This window comes from Hemitrygon akajei, chromosome 5 (assembly GCF_048418815.1).
Source record: "Hemitrygon akajei chromosome 5, sHemAka1.3, whole genome shotgun sequence".
Lineage (NCBI taxonomy): Eukaryota > Metazoa > Chordata > Chondrichthyes > Myliobatiformes > Dasyatidae > Hemitrygon > Hemitrygon akajei.
In genome coordinates this window covers 149,745,708-149,765,078 of record NC_133128.1, presented here as the reverse complement: position 1 = coordinate 149,765,078, position 19,371 = coordinate 149,745,708, and the positions used below count along the sequence as shown (strand labels likewise).

The following is a 19,371-nucleotide window of genomic DNA, read 5'->3' as shown; positions in this document are numbered from 1 at the left end:
TGTCACTCCTCAGTTTTATGACAGGCATTGTTAAATTTGTGGACAGAAAGGGATTTAGGTTTGAGCATAAATCAGCCATGATCCCATTCAATGCCAAACAACCTTAAGAGGATGAATTCCTCCTCTTATTCCCAAATACCTCCAATTCCTGAATGAACCCTATTTATTATTGGCACACAAGCATTTTCTAGACCACCACTGAATATCTCAATGAACATATTCTGAGGAGTTTGGCTGGGATTACATCACACCAATTTGTTGCATATCAGATCCTGTCTGTGATTGTCACATTATTGAAGGATAATGGTTTAGAAATACCTGAATGAGAATCCCTGATTCTACTAATGTCTGGATTTTCTATTTCAAAATGAATCCATTAAGCAAAATAATGGTGCAATAGAGGTTATTTTATTATATTGACCATGGATTCAACAAGATATGGATCATGTTTCATGGTAACAGACTAGAAGTCCCTCATGCGCCTGAAGGACCCGATGGTAGCGCAGGAGCTGCCCCAGTCATTAAACCTCCTGTATTCCCCGGGTCTCAGGAAGTACTGTCGTCCTTTGTAGTTGGGATGTTCATAGAAGATCCAATAACCATCCATGACGTGACAGGAGTGGATGTCACGGTAACGGAAACGATCGTAGACAGAGGGACAGTCGTCCATGAATTCCATCATCTGCCCTGAAAAGTCAGGCCTTTCATAAATCCTAATCTTATAGTTTCCTCCTTGGTACTGAAAGAGAAAGACAATTGTAACCATAATGGAAATGCATATTCTGATATTACATGGAGAGAGATACCCAAAAAAAAAATGACTGTGGCAGGGACCAGGTAACACCTTAGAGACGTTTGGAATAGTTTTTACTAAGCAGGTTGACAAAGCTTGAGTTTTGATAGCAATAAACTGCTCCTCTTTACCTTTATATCGTAAAGTAGCTGCTTAGAACATAGAACATAGAGTAGATAGAACATAGACCAAAGGGTAAATAGAGCATAGAACATGCAGTAGATAGAACATCGAACATACAGTAGATAGAACAAAGAACATGCAGTAGCTAGAACATAGAACATAGGGTAAATAGACATAGAACATACAATGGATAGAACACAGAGCATAGATCATAGAGTAAATAGAACATAGAACATGCAGTAGATAGAACAAAGAACATGCAATAGATAGAACATAGGGTAAATAGAACATAGACCATAGAGTAAATAGAACATGGAATATACAGTAGATAGAACATAGAACATGCAGTAGATAGAATGTAGAACTGTACAGCAGAGGGGCAAGCCCTTCGACCCATAATGTTGTGTTGAGCTAATAAAATGCTTAACTAAGCTAATCCCTTCTGCCTACACAATGTCCATATCCTTCCATTCATATGCTAATATCTGCATATTCATGTATCTATCTAAGAGTCTTTTAAACACCATTATTGCATTTGCCTCCACTACCAATACTGGCAGAGCAATCCAGGCACCCACACACTGTGCATAAAAGGTGTCCTGCACTTCCTTGAACTTGCCTGTTCTCACCTTAAGTCAATACCCTCAAGTATTAAAGATTTTGACCCTGGGATAAAGACTAGTTTATAGACTAGATGGGGAGCTGTCGTTATAGATTCTAGTCAACATCTGCACAACATCAGTAAAATATTATCTATTATTATTGTGAGGTCTTTTTCACTGTATGCATAATGTTGAGGGTGGGATGGGGAGAAATTGCTGCTACTAAGGTACACTATAGAAGTAAAGGGATGGATGCAAATGCAGCCAGTTCTTTGTTGTCACGTTCAGTTTCAATACAGAAAATCACTATTGATTCTAGATCATCGATCTATAACAAACAAGCAACTTGCTTTGCTCCAAAGCCTCTGGAGCTTTGCAACAGACTGGGCATCATATAATGCCTTAACATTTTTAAATAGTATATATAAAATGGCTTTAATGTCCACTGTGTGTATTGACTGCAAGAACAGAAATTAACTTTGACTGGTTATGGTGAATTGGTAACTGGGAATTTACAAGGCTTCCACCAACTAACTACTGTACTAGAGTGAAAAGTTGAAATTGTTCCTGAAGCTGGAGGAAAAATATACTCAATCCTGTGGTCACCTTCGTGATTGAGTAGAACATAGATGCCTCCTGTAGTAACTTACATAAGGGTAGGTGCGACAGGACTTGACACAGTCATTGAATCCCATCCAGCGCTGGTAGTCAGGATACTCTCCCCTGCTCAGGACATACTGGTATCCCATGTAGTTGGGTTTCTCGTACAACACCCACCAGTCACTGTCAACACGGATGGAGTTACAGCGGCTGAAGTAAGGGGAGAGGTCGGCACAGTCGGAGCTGCACTCATAGTGCCGACCCTGGAAGTTCCTGTCCTCGTAGAAGATGATCTGTGAAAAACAAGCAGGTTTATCAACAGTTTCTAAATAAGAGAAATAGAATAAATAGTTCTAATACAACATATAAATTCTGTATTATCCTTACCTTTCCCATTTTAGCCTGGTAACTGACTGAATGTTTCACTGCCTCACACAGTACCGTTTATATACGCCGAGCTGAAAGGCTGTGTAGAATGTGCTTTTGTTATTCTAATAATTGCAATTTTAAAAAATCAGCATTAAAAACAACAAAGCACGTGACATAAAGTCTTTTTGTAAAAGGCAGCACTTAAAAGCACCTATGTATTTTTGGTCTCATTTTGCCTCCATGCCATTTTAATTGTGTGTATAGATTGACCATGCATTAAAACCCTTTGTGCTCCATAAAGCCTGCTTCAACTGCAATTCTCAAACAAGTCCTGAGCACAAAGGGCCCACTTCTGATAGGCTGATACAATGAAACAGACATATACCCAAACAGGTCAGGGTGAAGAGTCAGCAAAAGTTGCTTTAATTCCATCGGTGCATGCTTAGCTGAACCCTACAGGGGTTTTTAGGATCCAGCATGCTGACGCTCCATTCACTTGTCAGTGGCATTCATTTGTTCTGAATATGCACCATGGCAAGTTTTTGTTCTTTTCATTTTTTTTGCTATTTTAATTTTTAAGTTGGCTGAATGTATATCATAATGGGGAAGAGAAGTAAAAGGATGGCTGAACAGGACACAGGAATGGTTAATGGTACCAGGCAAGATCTCAGTTGTAGTGGTGAAAACTTGTGCTCTGGAAACAGCTGTACATTGAGAGAAGCTTACAGCTAGGTACATTCTATTAATAAAAAGCAGGATTAATCCTCTCTAACTAATAATCGCCCAATCATTCTGTTCTCAGTCTACAGCACAGCGAGGAACTGGGACAGTATCATCCAATGGTGGCTCGTGCACATGGATTGCCAACTTTCTCACTCCCAAATAAGGGACAAAAGAAGGCGAGCCATGGTGGTGTGGGTATGGTGCAGGCCCGGGATGAAGTGACTGAGGGGGCTGGCAGCTAGCAGATGGTAACAGAGACCTTTTTCAAAAGAGAGAGAGAGAAAAAACAACCCTGAGTAGGCAAACAAATCCAATATATGAACCATGTATACATATCTTCAGTGTTATTTGTGAAGTGTAACACCAAATTATAACAGAGCATAATCTGACTACCAGTCAGACATGGAATAACACCAAATGACCCTATTTGTATGTGCCTATAGACATATAATCACTGTTAAAGAGGAAAAGAGGGGGGACTCACCAAGTCTACTTTTTCCATGGATATTTCTTGCTGCTCTTGACTGATTCAAGCAATCCTTTGTCCTTTTGCACAGCCAGAGAGAAGTCCTTACATGACAAGTCACAGTTCACAGATATTTGAAGTTCATTTTTAATCAGCTTTATGCTGCATCTGTTTTTTGAGTCTGACCATTTAATGGTCATCAGAGAGAAGATCCTCTCTACAAAGGCATTTGATCCTGGCACACTGAGGACAAATGAGACAATCCTGAACATGTTCATCAAGTTGGCTTTCCCTGTTTTGGAAAACTGCCACCCACTTCTCACTGGTGGATTTTGTGGTATCCTGTCTGGCTTTCTGTATTTCCTCCCGGCTAGCACAAAACTCTTCATAGAGTTGGTCCATATTGACTGTCTCTGTCATTTTGAGGGCAGCCACCACCTGCTCCAGGTGAGTGAAGGAGAGCTCCTCATAGAGGCTGATCGGTTTCAGTTTCATCATTACATTTTCTGGTGAGATATTAATCCACTTGTAATGGCAGAGTCATAGAACTTCACAAAGTCCTGTTGCTGCTTGGACCTTTGTGCTGGCACTTGTTTGTCCGTCAGCTGCTTGGTCTGGTATCCAAAGAGGCTGTCCTGTTTCTGCTGAAGCATCTTCATTTTGAACTTCCGGACTTCCTCGTAAACATCTGTGATGCAGAGTTTTGCTTCCTTCAGCTTTTTTACGAGTTGGTCAAAAACACACCCCATGTTGTGGAAAAAGCACAGATAAATTTCAGTAGCTCCAGTTTTTTCTTCATCCTCAAAAATCCTCTTCAGTGCCACACGACAAGCCTCAAGGGAGCTGAAGTATGAGGTAAGAGCTGGCCAGCTTTGCAGGAAACGTTCGACAGCTGGATGAAGAGAGAGCCATCATGTGCAAACGTGATGCAGAATTTCACGCCACTCAATGTCAACAAAGGCAAAAAATGAACGCAGTTCCTCTCTTCGGGAAGCAGATATTGAGAAGTGGCTATAGACCTTTAGAACAATTGTCTCAATATCCACTGACAGCTGATCACAGGCATGCTTGCAAGCGTTATGAGCTATGTGAGCTGGGCAATTAGCTTTCAGAATGCGATTGTTGGCACTGCTCAATAACTGGTAAACTGAGTGGTGTTTTCCAAAGTTTACACTGGCATTATCTGCTGCATAGGCTGTGACGTGTCTAATATCCAGTTCATACTTGTCCAGACAGCTCATCAGAGATTGATGTATGCCATTCGCAGTTTCATCACTGTCTTCATAAAAGTCAAGTAACTTACACTGTACTCCATCAGACACAGAGAAATATCTCACGCACACTGGAAACATTTTTCTATCTCCCTTGTTTGAGGCATCGATGGCAACTGAGAAATACGCGGGTCTGCGGGCTCACCTTCTTTGGTCGGGGACAGATCATTCATAATATCCCGCACAGTCTTTGGCCCTAAAACATTCATTGTAATCATCTCGGCTTTTGTTCTTCCCAAGTGCATCTTCTTCACAACATTTGAGTCATTAAACAAAGCACTGTTGAGCTTAGCAAGACAGTCTGTGCTGTTGTAGCTGAGTCCGTATTTAACCGTGTGGTACACACACGGGGCTTCACTTGCCACGATGTTGTCATTTTCCACAGTAGATTTCATGAAGGATGCACCAATATTGCTTGCACCTTCTTGTGCACTTCTGTGGAAGCATGCTGAGTTAGGTCATTCTCACCTCCGTGGCCAATTGAGAATTCCCGACGGCATAAAGTACAGAAGGCCTTCGTCGACATCAAGTCACCGCTGACAGGCTTAACCCACGTCTTTTTTGCTTCCCATTGCTTGTTATAGCTGCACAGTCTTTTCTTTTTTGGAGGTTTATCCACATTGGCACATGCCAAACCGACCAAACAACACCAGACGTTATTGAAGCTTTTTGTTTTGGCAGGAATTGGCAAAATATAGCACACAACTGGTGCGCAGAAGTGGGCCTGTGATTGGATGACAGGGGAATCACTGGTGCGTGGTGTCAACAGCACATGCAACACGCACACACGCTGTTGTATCAGCTCCAGGATCTATCTGTAAGCGTGCCCTCTGGAGATTACAGAGTAGTAGCAGTCAAATACGGGACAAGGGCAATCCCGTATGCAACAAACCAATTCAGCCCAATATACGGATGTCCCGGCTAATACGGGACAGTTAGCAACCCTATCAATAACCCACTTAAGACACCATCTTGTGAAGACCTTCTTGACGGTGGGGAGGATTGTTCCGATGATGGAGCTAGCTGAGTCTACAAACCTCTGTAGCCTCCTGCGATCCTGGGCATTGGAGCTACCGTACAAGGCCATGATGCAACCAGTCAGAATGTTTCCCAAACTACACCTACAGAAACTTTAGTGACGTACGAAATCTCCTCAAAGCCCTAATAAAGTAGAGCCTTCTGGCGTGATTTGAGGGAGCTAGATAAAAGATACCTCTATCATTTCAGATTGTTCACTGATATCTTTAACTTCTCCCTTTGGCAGTCTGAGGTGCTTACCTGCTTCAAGCTAGTTTCAATTATACCGGTGCCTAAGAAGAACGTGGTAACCTCCTCAGTGATTATCATCAAGTAGCACTTACATCCACTGTGATGAAGTGCTTTGAGAGGTTGGTGATGAAACATATCAACTCCCGCAAGCAGCATTCTGCCTAATTTTTTTCACAGCTGCACATTGCCCTGAGCAGGAAATTCTTGCACAGCCTGAAAACTGTGCAGCCCTTTAATTTATAGATTATATTCATTAACACACATTAATTACGGGGTATTTCACAAGTATATTACACTATAGGTCTACAGCAGATGCCATTTCATTGGCTATTCACATCCAGACAGCAAAGATGTATACTGTACATCATGCTCTCATCACACTGTTCCCATCAGGAAGAAGGCACAGAAGCTTCAGGACTCACATTGCCAGGTTCAGGAACTGTTAGTACTCCTCAGCCATCAGGCTCTTGAACCAGAGGGTAATTGATACTCAACCTCACATGCCCCATCAGTGAAATGTTCCCGCAACCTATGGACTCATTTTCAAGGACTTTTTATCTCATGTTCTCAATATTTATTCCTTTTTTTTCTTACTGGATTTGCACATTTTGTTGTCTTTTGCACACTGGTTGCCTGTCTTTCATTGATTCTATTATGGTTATTGGATTTACTGAGTATGCCTAAAAGAAAATGAAGCTCAGGGCTGTATATGGTGACATGTACGTACTTTGATAGTAAATTTACTCTGAACTTTTTTTTGGACTAGCATTCAATACCATCATCCCCTCAAAATTAATCAATAAGCTTCAAGACCTTGGCCTTAATTACTCCTCATGTAATTGGATCCTCAAGTTCCTCATTTGCAGTCAGCTCGGATTGGCAACAACTCCGCTCCACAATCTCCATCAGCAAAGGTGCAGCACAGGGCTGTGTGATAAGCACTCCGCACTCTACTTGCTTTGATTGCATGGCTAAGCACAGCTCCAATCCCATATTCAGGTTTGCTGTTGACACCACTGCTGTAGGCTGAATCAAAGATGGATCACCATATAGGGGGGAGATTGAAAATCTAGCTCACTGGTGCCATAACAACAACCTCTCACTCAATGTCAGCAAGACTAAAGAGCTGATTATTGACTTCAGGAGGGGGAAACTGGATGTCCATAATCCCATCCTCATTGGGGGAACAGTAATGGAGAGGTTCAGCAACTTTAAATTCCTTGGTGTTATACTATTGGAGGACCTGTCCTGGGCCCAGCATGTAAGTGCAATAATGAAGAAAGCCATGCAGTGCCATTACTTATTTAGAAGTTAGCAAAAATTCAGCATGACATCTAAAACTTTGATGAACTTCTATACATGTGTGGAGAAGAGTATATTGACTGGCTGCATCACAGCCTTATATGGAAACACTAATGCCCTTGAATGGAAACTCCTACAGAATGTGATGGGTACAACCTAGTCCATCACGGGTAAATCCCTCCCCACCATTGAGCACTTCTTCATGGAATGCTGCCACAGGAAAGCAGCATCCATCATCATTGACTCCCACCACCCAGGCCATGTTCTCTTCTCACTGTTGCCATCAGGAAGAAGGTATAGGAGCCTCAGAACCCACACAGCAGGTTCAGGAACAGTTATTACCCCTCAACCATCAGGCTATTTAACCACTCGACTTCACACCCCAACACTGAACTGTTCCCACACCCTATGAACTCACTTTCAAAGACTCTTCATCTCATGTTCTCAATCTTTATAACTTATTTTTTTTATTTTTTCTTCTGTATTTGCACAATTTTGTTGACTTTTGCACATTGGTTGTCTGTCTGTTGGTGAGGTTTTTCATTGAGTCTGTTATGCTTCTTGGAGTCACTGTGTATGTCCGGAAGAAAATAAATCTCAGGGTTGTATATGGTGACACATATGTGCTTTGATAATAAATTTTACTTTGAAATTTGAACTTTGAATAATGAGAGACCTAGATGGCTGGAGTCTTTTTCCCCAGTAGGTTATTTAAAATTAGAGAATGTAGGTGAGAGGGTGTGTTATGGTCCGGTCCGGAGCCTGCATTTCGGGTCTTGATGCAGTCCGCAGACTCCGGACTCCGGGTCTTGTAGCCATCCCTCCTTTCACCCTTAAGCCCAAATAGGATCATCTTGGCTTAAGGAGGCGCACTTGATGCCTATCGGCTGGCAGGTGTATATAAGGGGCTCTGGGACTGAGTCTAGTTGGTGTTGTCATCCTGTTTGCCTCATATGTGCTGGTATGTCTGGTTCACCTTGTTTGTGCTGGTTGCCTGTCTATCCTGTTTTGACCAGGTTGTCCTGTTTGTGCTGGTTGCTCTGTTTACCCTGTTCTGACCTGGTTGTGCTGGTTGCCCTGTTTACCCTGTTCTGACCTGGTTGTGCTGGTTGCCCTGTTTGCCCTGTTCTGACCTGGTTGTGCTGGTTGCTCTGTTTACCCTGTTCTGACCTGTTTGTGCTGGTTGCCCTGTTTACCCTGTTCTGACCTGGTTGTGCTGGTTGCCCTGTTTACCCTGTTCTGACCTGGTTGTGCTGGTTGCCCTGTTTACCCTGTTCTGACCTGGTTGTGCTGGTTGCCCTGTTTACCCTGTTCTGACCTGGTTGTGCTGGTTGCCCTGTTTGCCCTGTTCTGACCTGGTTGTGCTGGTTGCCCTGTTTGCCCTGTTCTGACCTGGTTGTGCTGGTTGCCCTGTTTGCCCTGTTCTGACCTGGTTGTGCTGGTTGCCCTGTTTGCCCTGTTCTGACCTGGTTGTGCTGGTTGCCCTGTTTGCCCTGTTCTGACCTGGTTGTGCTGGTTGCCCTGTTTGCCCTGTTCTGACCTGGTTGTGCTGGTTGCCCTGTTTGCCCTGTTCTGACCTGGTTGTGCTGGTTGCCCTGTTTACCCTGTTCTGACCTGGTTGTGCTGGTTGCCCTGTTTACCCTGTTCTGACCTGGTTGTGCTGGTTGCCCTGTTTACCCTGTTCTGACCTGGTTGTGCTGGTTGCCCTGTTTACCCTGTTCTGACCTGGTTGTGCTGGTTGCCCTGTTTACCCTGTTCTGACCTGGTTGTGCTGGTTGCCCTGTTTGCCCTGTTCTGACCTGGTTGTGCTGGTTGCCCTGGTTGCCCTGTTTGCCCTGTTCTGACCTGGTTGTGCTGGTTGCCCTGTTTGCCCTGTTCTGACCTGGTTGTGCTGGTTGCCCTGTTTGCCCTGTTCTGACCTGGTTGTGCTGGTTGCCCTGTTTGCCCTGTTCTGACCTGGTTGTGCTGGTTGCCCTGTTTACCCTGTTCTGACCTGGTTGTGCTGGTTGCCCTGTTTGCCCTGTTCTGACCTGGTTGTGCTGGTTGCTCTGTTTACCCTGTTCTGACCTGGTTGTGCTGGTTGCCCTGTTTGCCCTGTTCTGACCTGGTTGTGCTGGTTGCCCTGCTTGTGCTGTTCACCTGGTTTTGTTCTGTTTGCCCTGGCTTGGAGTACCCACTGTTAATCAACTAGTTCTGTAAGTCTGTTCTTGTAGTCACCCTGGACTGAGCTCCGTTCTGATCCCTTGCCTCTGTCAGGTAAGCAGGCTGGACTGCTGTTGCCCAGTGGGGGATTCTGACCCTTTCCTACCCCTCTCTTCTGATGGGTTGTGCCCTGCACCTGCCTAGGCCCCTGTGTTCCTGCCTGGGAGGCTGGGCCCTGCCCGGGAGTTATGTGGCTGGCCCAGGGGGCTATCCTCCCAGCATTCCTTGTCCCATAGACCTATCCTCTAGCCTTGCCAGGGTCCATCCTCGCCATGAACTATCTCTGAACCCCAGGATCACCTTTGAATGCCACATCCCTCATGCATGCCACGGTCTCCCTATCTTGTTCTATCCTTTAGTTGTTCCGTTCCTGTCCTGCCCCTAGTACTTCAGTGCCTGTGTCCTGCATTTGGGTCCAGTCTCCATGTCCCCTTGTGACAAGGTGAAAGTTTAAAAGGAATCCGAGGGACCAGTTTTTCACAAAGTCATAATATCTGGATTGAGCTGCTGGAGGAGCTGGTGGAAGCAAAAATATTAACAATATTTAAAAGACATCTGAGCAGGAATGGACAAAATATAGATATATGGGATTAACACAGGCAAGTGGGATTAGTATAGAAAGACATATGGACCTGTTTCAGTGCTCCATAGCAAAAAAAAGCACCCTGTTTATATTGTTATAACAGCCTCAAAACTTTTTATTCCTGCAGTATGACTGCAAAATTTTGTAAATGAAATACATTCTGGTAAACAAACAGTTCCCTGCATCTCCTTGAGTTTATTTAACTGTGTTGATTTTACATTCTGTTATCATAAAATTCCACAAAACTTTCTAGATAGCAAAACTACTTGAGAATCTACAGAGGACACCTTACCACAGAGTTTTATGATCTGATTTCTTCAGGTACCATGTTTTATGTTTGGACATAACTGCCTAATAAGATAGCGTAACTGTCTTTCTATCAGTAGTCCAGAATTAATCTCTAATGGATTAATTGATCATTTCTATTTCCACATACAATTGTTTTATAGCATGCACCATAAGACCATATGTCCATGAGATATAGGAGCAGAATTAGGCCATTTGGCCCATCAAGACTGCTCCACCAGTTCATCATGGCTGATCTAATTTTACTCTCAATCCAATCTCCTGTGTTCTCCCTGTATCCCTTCATGCTCTGACCAATCAAGAATCTATCAACCTCTGCCTTCAAATATAGATAAAGACTTGGCCTCCACAGCTGCGCATGACAAAGAATACCACAGATTCACCACTCTCTGGCTAAAGAAATTCCTCCTCATCTCCTTTCAAAAAGGACACCCCTCTATTCTGAGGCTGCATCCTCTGGTCTTAAACTCTCCCACCATAGTGGATCCTCTCCACATCCACTCTATCAAGGCCTTTCACCAATCAATAGGTTTCAATGAGATCACCCTTCATTCTTCTAAGTTCTAATGAAGATAGGCCCAGCACCATCAAACACTCTTCATTATGACAAGCAATTCAATCCTCTTATCATTTTTGTGAACCTCCTTTGAAACCTCTCCAGTTTCAGCACATTCTTTCAAAACTAAGGGGTTTAAAACTGCTCACAATACTCCAAGGGAACTATATCTAAAGCACCATTGTTCTTGTTAATAATATTTTTCCAAGTTCAGGTTGTCCTACCTTGAAAGTCTGAAGCATTTTAAAAGTGATTTGTCCATAGTTCCTTTATCATTCATTTTTACATTGATTTGTCACCTAAATTCATACTTCGCATGCTCTCATAACAGGACATATGTTTTACAGCATTTTTCCATGTAAAGCAATGTTATCATCTTAATTTACCACAGATATTGACTGCACTACATCTTCAGGTTAAAATGAATCTATAGTTACCCATATATCATCCTTAATATTCTATAACCAATGAAAACACCAATTCTGGCAAGTTCCTCCGAAGCTCAGAGCCCCAGCGATGTGAAGAACAAAGGAACGTTGATGCCAGAAATCTGAAATTAAAACAAAAAATACTGGAAACTTCCATGAGGATGGATAGTGCCCTGTTGATCAAGAAACTGAACTAACGTGTATTCTTTTTCCACATATTTTCTTTATATTTACGTTAGAAATGTCAAGTCAAGTTTATTACTATGTGGACAAGTATGTTGAGATCCAGGTACAATTAAAAACTTGCTTGCAGAAGCTTCACAGGCAAGTAGATTCAGACAATACACAGAAAATAAACAAAGAGAGAGAGAGAGGGAGAGGGGGAGAGAGAGAGGGAGAGAGAGAGGGAGAGGGAGAGGGAGAGGGAGAGAGAGAGAGAGAGAAGACCTTAGTGTAAAAAAAACACAAACGGAATCAAGTTATTGGTTGTGCAGAAGGTAGTCTCCAGTGTTCTATTGTTGGGAAAACTTTTTTTAATTGTACAGGTCACATTAGTTATAATGCAGTTTTGACTGGGAGCTGGAGAACTAAAGAGTTACTTTGGAAATTCTTAAATTGGCAAATTGATTTATTATTGTCACATGTACCAAGGTACAGTGAAAAACTTGACTTGCATACTGAATGTAGATTAATTCATTATAACAGTGCATTGAGGTAGCACATGGTGAAACAATAATAGAGTGCAGAATAAAGTGTTACAGTTGGAGAAAATGCAGTGCAGATAGAGAGTAAGATGCAAGGTCATAATGAGGTGGTTTGTCAAGTCAGGTGTCCATCTCATCAAACTAGGGATCTGTTCAATATTCTTATAACAGTGGGATAGAAACTGTCCTTAACCCTAGTGGTATGGAAGGCTGAGAAGAGAGAATGTCTGGGGTGGTGGGGACTTTGATTATACTACTTTATCGAGGCAACAAAGAGTGTAGACGGAGTCCATGGAGAGGAGGCTGGTTTCTGTGTCCACATCTCTCTGTTCCTTCTTGTGACCACAGGCAGAGCAGTTGCCATAGCAATCTGTTCTCATCCTGATAGAATGCTTTTGGTGATACATCAATAAAAATTGGCAAGGATCAAAGAGGACTTCTCAAATTTCTTTAGCTTCCAGAGGAATTAAAATGTTGGTAAGTTTTCTTGGCCATGGTGTCAATGTGGTTGGACTAGGATAGGCTGTTGGTAAAGTTCACTCCCAGGAACTTGTAGATCTCGATCTCCTTGACCTCAGCAACACTGTTGTGAACAGGAGCACGTCCTGAAGTCTGTGGCCAGCTCTTTTGTCTTGCTGATATTGAGGGGAAAGTTGTTGTCATGGCACCATGCTACTTGACTTCAATCTCCTTTGGAAATGTTGCAATGGATTGATTCTGAGAATTCTGAAATCCAATTGATTGATCTGCAAAGCTCAATTTGTCGACAAATGCTGAGCTAGAAAATATTACCAGAGATCAGTTAGTGACTGTATCAAAGCATAGACATCGAGAGAAAAAAATGTTCCAAAACTCAGGAATTCCAGTCCTGAAACTTGTAACTGTCTGCAAAATGTTGCAGTGGCAGTATTAACAGTACTTTCATCGACATGTTCATTATTTTCTGTGATGAACTTGGTCAAGTCTGATTACAGGAGTAGGCTTACTTATGAAATATGCGTGTCAATAAACTAGTGTCAGCTGAGGTAAGGAGCATTTGTTCAACCCTAGGAACATTGTGTCAGACAGTCGGGAGGGGGAGGGGGAATGCCATGGAACATTTGAGAGAGCTGGGCGGGATCAGATTTCTGATTTGGAGTCTTTTGGTTTGGAGGTGCAGAGAAGAGCATTAGGGAAGTTGCTTGGAGGATCCCACCCAAAGGGGAGACCCCATTGTAAGAAGTGCTTTGTGCAGATGAATGGTTCCGAGGAGGAAATGCCAGTACCCTTGAGTTAACTGGGTCATTCAAAATGTTTTTTGGGGGAAGTTGGAGCTGTGTCTGGTGTCCTTCAAACAGAACGTGGGTTTAGCACGTGAGTTATCAAGCTGTAGCATCCCGACTACTGCAGAAATTAGCTCCCACCGTTATGAGCACATTAGACTAGTTTAACTGTACTGGGTGCCCCTTTTTCTTTGTTTTCCCCTATTAATTAGTTAAAGTTGAAACATCTGTAAATATGCTTCCACTTTAATTTTATGCTGGTGTAAGGTCTATTATCTCCTGGAGACCAATAACTTTGCATAGAGTGGCATTTACCCAGAATTCACCATAAATTCTGTTTCCTCATCATAACATTCCAACTTTCCTGTTTGGTTGAACCCAAATCATACCGATCCTAGATGTGAGTTGCTTATTGAAGGTGGCCTTCTCATGGTTACTATACAATGCTGAGCCATGTGACTGTTATCCAGAGTTAGCTATCGAGCCTGGTTTATTACGAGCTGCAGTGAGAGGTTACATCGATGTCTCTGTAATACTTTAATTACTTTAATTAATAATTAAACACTAAATGAGCAACAGAACTAATCTTTTTTTCCATATTATTGTTATTGATTAATCAAAATGACCGTGGCATGCCAGAAAATGGTTTGGAATTTTTTGCCGGTTTGTGGACATGCTCTCAAAAACATTCCTGGCCCCTGGCCAAGGGAGTAGATTAGTGGGCAGAGGATGCCACTTTGTTGGGTAACAGCGTTGAGGATAAACATACCAGGGGGATTGCTGCCAGCTGTCTGTTGGTCAGAAAGTCAAGGATCCATTGGCAAAAGGAGCTGTTTACAAGCAGAATTACAAGCAGGAATAAAAGCTGTCTTGGTAAGATAAAGACCTGGGGAAAAAGCTTGCTTCCATGTAACCTACTTGTGGTAATGAGACTTCATTGTCTCTTAAGAACACAGGTTGCCTGTTTCACTGAAGGAGGCCACCAGAAATCAACAAGCAATTGCTTTTATTAATACTTGTGCCATGCCATCAATACTTGTGAAATACCACCAATGTTTACACTTTTTGTAAAGATGCAGAAGTAAGCAGTAATGTAATAGAAATATTTAATTGTAGTGACAAATAAGCTTTACTTATTTAACTTAAGTTAATCAAGCATCTGAAAGACCCAATGGTTGAGTTGTAGCCACCCCAGTCACTTTATCTCTGGTATTCCCCGGGTCTCAGGAAGTGCTGTTGGCCTCTGTAGTTGGGTTGTTCACAGAAGATCCAGTAACCATCCATCACCTGACAGGAGTGGATGTCATGGTAATGGAAACTATTGTAGACAGAGGGACAGTTGTCCATGAATTCCATCATCTGCAGTCCAAGGTCAGGTTTCTCTTAAACCCTATCCTGTAGTTTCCTCCTCTCTGTGCATTCCAAAATAGAGATGCGGAAAAATTTCTTTAGCCAAAGGGTGATGAACTTGTGGAATTTGTTGCCACATGCAGCTGTGGAGGCCAGGTTATTGGGCTTATTTAAGTCAGAGATTTTTAGGTTCTTGATTGGACATGGCATCAAAGGTTACGGGGAGAACGCTGGGAACTGGGGTTGAGGAGGAGAAAGAGAAAAAGGATCAGCCATGATTGAATGGCGGAGAAGACTTGATGGGCCAAGTGGCCTAATTCTGCTCCTATGTCTTATGGTAATAGATGATTGTAATTGGAGTCAAGCACAAGATGAATAGACATAACCTAATAAGGAAAGAATAAACAGCTTAATTTATGTTTGCTTGTGAATATTGCTTATGTGATTTTATGTGCCTGTGACGCAGTTGCAGATACATGCACATATGACAATGAACTTGACTGACCTTGAAAAATCCATAAGGTATAGGAGCAGAATTAGGCTATTTGGCCCATACTTGTTGAAGTCATCTACAAAACTACAAAAGCTGAGATAATCTGCTGTGTGGGGTGGTGAAATCAGATTTGTCAATAGATGCTTCAATGCAATTTTACTTGTAATGAAAGGAAGAGGGATCATGAACAATAAGATTGTGGTGAACTACATATACCTGTCTGGACTGCTCCTGTGGCTCCTCCCACAGACCCCTGTATAAAGGCGATTGAGGCCTGAGCCCGGCCTCATTCTCCAGGATGTAGTGTTGTTCATTCTTCCAGTCAATAAAAGCCGATATCTCGCTTCTTACGTCTCAGAGTGAGTTATTGATGGTGCATCAAAGATCAAAGCTGAAACCATCTTTCAGTTGAACCAACCACCCACCAGTCACTCTCAACACGGATGGAGTTATAGCGGCTGAAGTAAGGGGAGAGGTCGGCACAGTCAGAGCTGCACTCATAGTGCTGACCTTGGAAGTTCCTCTCCTCGTAGAAGATGATCTGTGGGAATATACAGATTTGTAAATTATTAGTTTCTCAAACCAGCAGATATAAATCATAATAGATAGCATGAGTTGCCCTTGCCTTCCCATTTTGAGTTCAGTTAGGTTAGGAACCAACTGAATAGTTCACTGTTCCATGTAGTTTGGTGTTTATACACTGAGCATAAAAGGGTCTCTCTTGGCTATTCTTTTGTCATTACAATGAACCACTACTGAAAATAAGGAGAAAAAAAAATTAAAACAGACAAGTGGGCACAGCTTCAGGATAGAGGGGCTCCCTTTCAAAACAGAGATGTGGAGGAATTTCTTTAGCCAAATAGTAGAGAAACTGTAGAATTTATTGCCATATGCAGCTGTGGAGGCCAGGTTGTTGGGTGTATTTAAGGCAGAGATTGATAGGTTCTTGAATGAACATGGCATCAAAGGTTATGGGGAGAAGGCCGGTAACTGGGGTTGAGGAAGAGACAAAAAAAACAGTTAGCCATGATTAAATGGTGGAGCAGACTCGATGGGCCAGATGGCCTAATTCTGCTTCCATGTCTTATGGTCTAATTCTATCTGTCACATCCTCTCAGCTATCCAGAGTAGTGGGTAAAATAGAAATGATCTCAATTCATGCTTTTATTTTCTGTGTTTGAGTACAAGAGTCAATGTTTGATTAGGGTCTCAATCTTTTTGGAAATTGAATTGAGAACAGAACTCATAGCTGCCTCAAAGCATGCCAACTTGGTATATACTATAGGGATAAAGATAGAACAGGTTGTCACCTAGCATGGACAAGATGGTGAACTGGGAAAGGCAGAGATGGAAGAGTTTGTAATGCAATCTCTTAAATTCCTTACAAACACAGATGAGGAGGAATTTCTTTAAATGGAATGAGATGAATTTTTGGAATTCATTGCCATAGATGGCTGTGGAGGCCAAGTCATTGTGTGTATTTAAAGTGGCGTTTGGTAGGTGCTTGATTAGCAAGAACATCAAAGTTTACAGGGACAAGGCAGGAGAATTGTGTTGAGAGGCAAGTTAAATCTGCCATGATTGAATGTTGAAGTCAATTTGATGGGCTGAATGGAAAAATTCTGGTCCTATGTCTTACGGTTCCTCATGGTTTAGGCTTGAACTTGTTAATCCAAATTAATATTCATTACACAAACACCAATAATTCAGTAGCTATTGTTTTAATACAATTAACAATCACAGTGGTTGAAGATTGATTGGTTTCTATAGGAGTCTGGCTTCTGACAACATGCCCAAATCTTGTTACCCATTCCCTACAAATCCCATTTATCCTTCCCACTAGAATCTTTCCATATAATGTTGCTGAGTGACTTAATGCTCAAAAAGTACCATTAATTGATATTCATCCTTGACAAATTTCTAGGCTTTGATTTATTTAGTATTTCAATATGTAACAGTGCAAACCACATTCAGAATACAGGTCTCCCCTGCTATCTGAAAGTAGAGCATTCTATGAAACCATTCATAAGCCGAAATGGCGTAAAGCGAAGAAGCAATTGCCATTAATTTATATGGGAAAATTTTTTGAGCATTCCTGGACCAAAAAAAACCTACCAAATCATACCAAATAGCACATAAAACCTAAAATAACACTAACATATAGTAAAAGCAGGAATGAAATGATAAATACACAGCTATATGAAGTAGAAATAATGTATGTACAGTGTAGTTTCACTTACCAGAATTGGGAAGATTGAGCCAAAACCGATTTGTAGAAAAGAATCGGCACGTACACGCATGTGCATACATCTGCCCGCGCAAGGCTTCACGGTCATGGTAGTCTTTCTTGGGGTAAGCACAAGTTTAAAGCAGGCGTCTTTTTTCGTAAAAGTGAAAATCCTTTTTCGGTAGGTCTTTCATAAAAGCGAAGTTGTGTAAAGCGAACGTTCGGAAAGCGGGATACACCTGTACTGTATTTGATTCATTTATTCATCACGTACTCTTACTCTTGCTGTCACGGGCAAAGTGAAAAATTTACAGCTCTTCATATTTTGACATATATAAAGATGTGATAGATTTCATTCTAAGTTGTGAATGCCTTAAATTGGAAATGTAATAAAACAAATTCAATATGGATAAGTTAAAGTGATGCTCTTGGGTAGAGTAATATCGGAAAAGCATAAATTTTCCTTGCATTGTAGAAGGCCATTTGGCCCACAGAATTTTAGCCATCTCTCAGAGCAATCCTTTGAGCCCCATTTTGTCATCAATCAGAGGCAGTGCATCCCCTTCCTCTGTTCTCATTTCAGACCCGAGGATGCAGAGCTCCAGATGCAGGGGACATGAAAAACTCTGGTGCCAGACATTTGCATGGCATCACTTCCCTAGTGGTGAGATTGATTTACTTTCCTACCTCTTGATGCCTATTATTCTGCAATGAATACAGATACAAAACATTTGTTCAAAGTCTTAGCCTTATTATTTCCTGGCATTAATTCCCCAGTCTCACCCTTAGGATCAATGTTTACCAGAACTACTCTTTTTTTAATACAGTATATGTAGATGATGGCTCTGACTGACAGCTTACATTTTAACTGAACTTTTTAAGGTACTCTAATCTACTGAGTTTTTTGCCATGTTAGCAATCTTCTGGCATACCCTAACCTTGTAGTCCTCTTCCCAATTTGACTTCTTCATTTCCATTAGATGAATCCTTCTCACAGAGAGGCTGTTTCTCAATGGACTATATTTTCGTGGAGTTCAATGAAATATCTCCCTAAATCAGTTGGCAGATCTAGCAGGGTTGGGGAACGATGGTTGAAGAGAGAAAACATACACAAAATGCTGGAGGAACTCAGCACATAAGGCAGCATCTATGGAAGGAAATGAAGAGCTGAAATGAGATTTATTCATGGCGGGAAAGAAAAAAGGAGGGGATCCTAAGGGACAATATCTATCTACATTTGGAAAGGAAAGCAACACACACAAAACACTGGAGGAACTCAGCAGGCCAGGCAGCATCAATGGGAAAAAGTACAGTCGACATTTTGAGCCAAGACCCTTCAGTAGGACCATTCGAAGGGAAGATTTAAACTTCCTCAGGGAAAGGAAAAGACTGTTAAGGGATAGTCAGCTTGGCAGGAAAGAAACGCGAGGGGATTCTAAGGGTAGACTGGACTCTTTTCCACAAATACTGCCTGGGCCTGCTGAGTTCCCTGGAGAGTGATGTAGTATAGGAAGGTTGATGGGTACAGGAACATTGTTCCTGAAAAGCAGTGACACAGATAGACAAGTTGATGAAGGAGTATGGCAAGCTTGCATTCATTCCTTAAGGCATTGAGTACAGGAGTTCAGACATAATATAACAACTGTACAAGATGTTAGTGAGACCACACTTGGAGGATTGTCTCTAGTTCAGGTCATCTAGCCATAGGAAGGATGTCACTAAGCTGGAACGAGTGTAGTAAA

General features: G+C 42.1%; 1 protein-coding gene across 1 annotated transcript; it reads right to left on the bottom strand.

Moving 5' to 3' along the window:
- Positions 1 to 386: 386 nt before the first annotated feature.
- Positions 387 to 2,600, bottom strand: LOC140728314 (gamma-crystallin S-1-like). Its single transcript, XM_073046854.1, has 3 exons — positions 2,506 to 2,600; positions 2,169 to 2,411; positions 387 to 739 (listed from the first exon to the last, which is right to left on the bottom strand). The coding sequence occupies exons 1-3, from the start codon at positions 2,512 to 2,514 to the stop codon at positions 464 to 466; spliced, it is 528 nt and encodes a 175-aa protein (XP_072902955.1). The 5' UTR covers positions 2,515 to 2,600; the 3' UTR covers positions 387 to 463.
- Between the last annotated feature and the right edge of the window lie 16,771 nt (positions 2,601 to 19,371).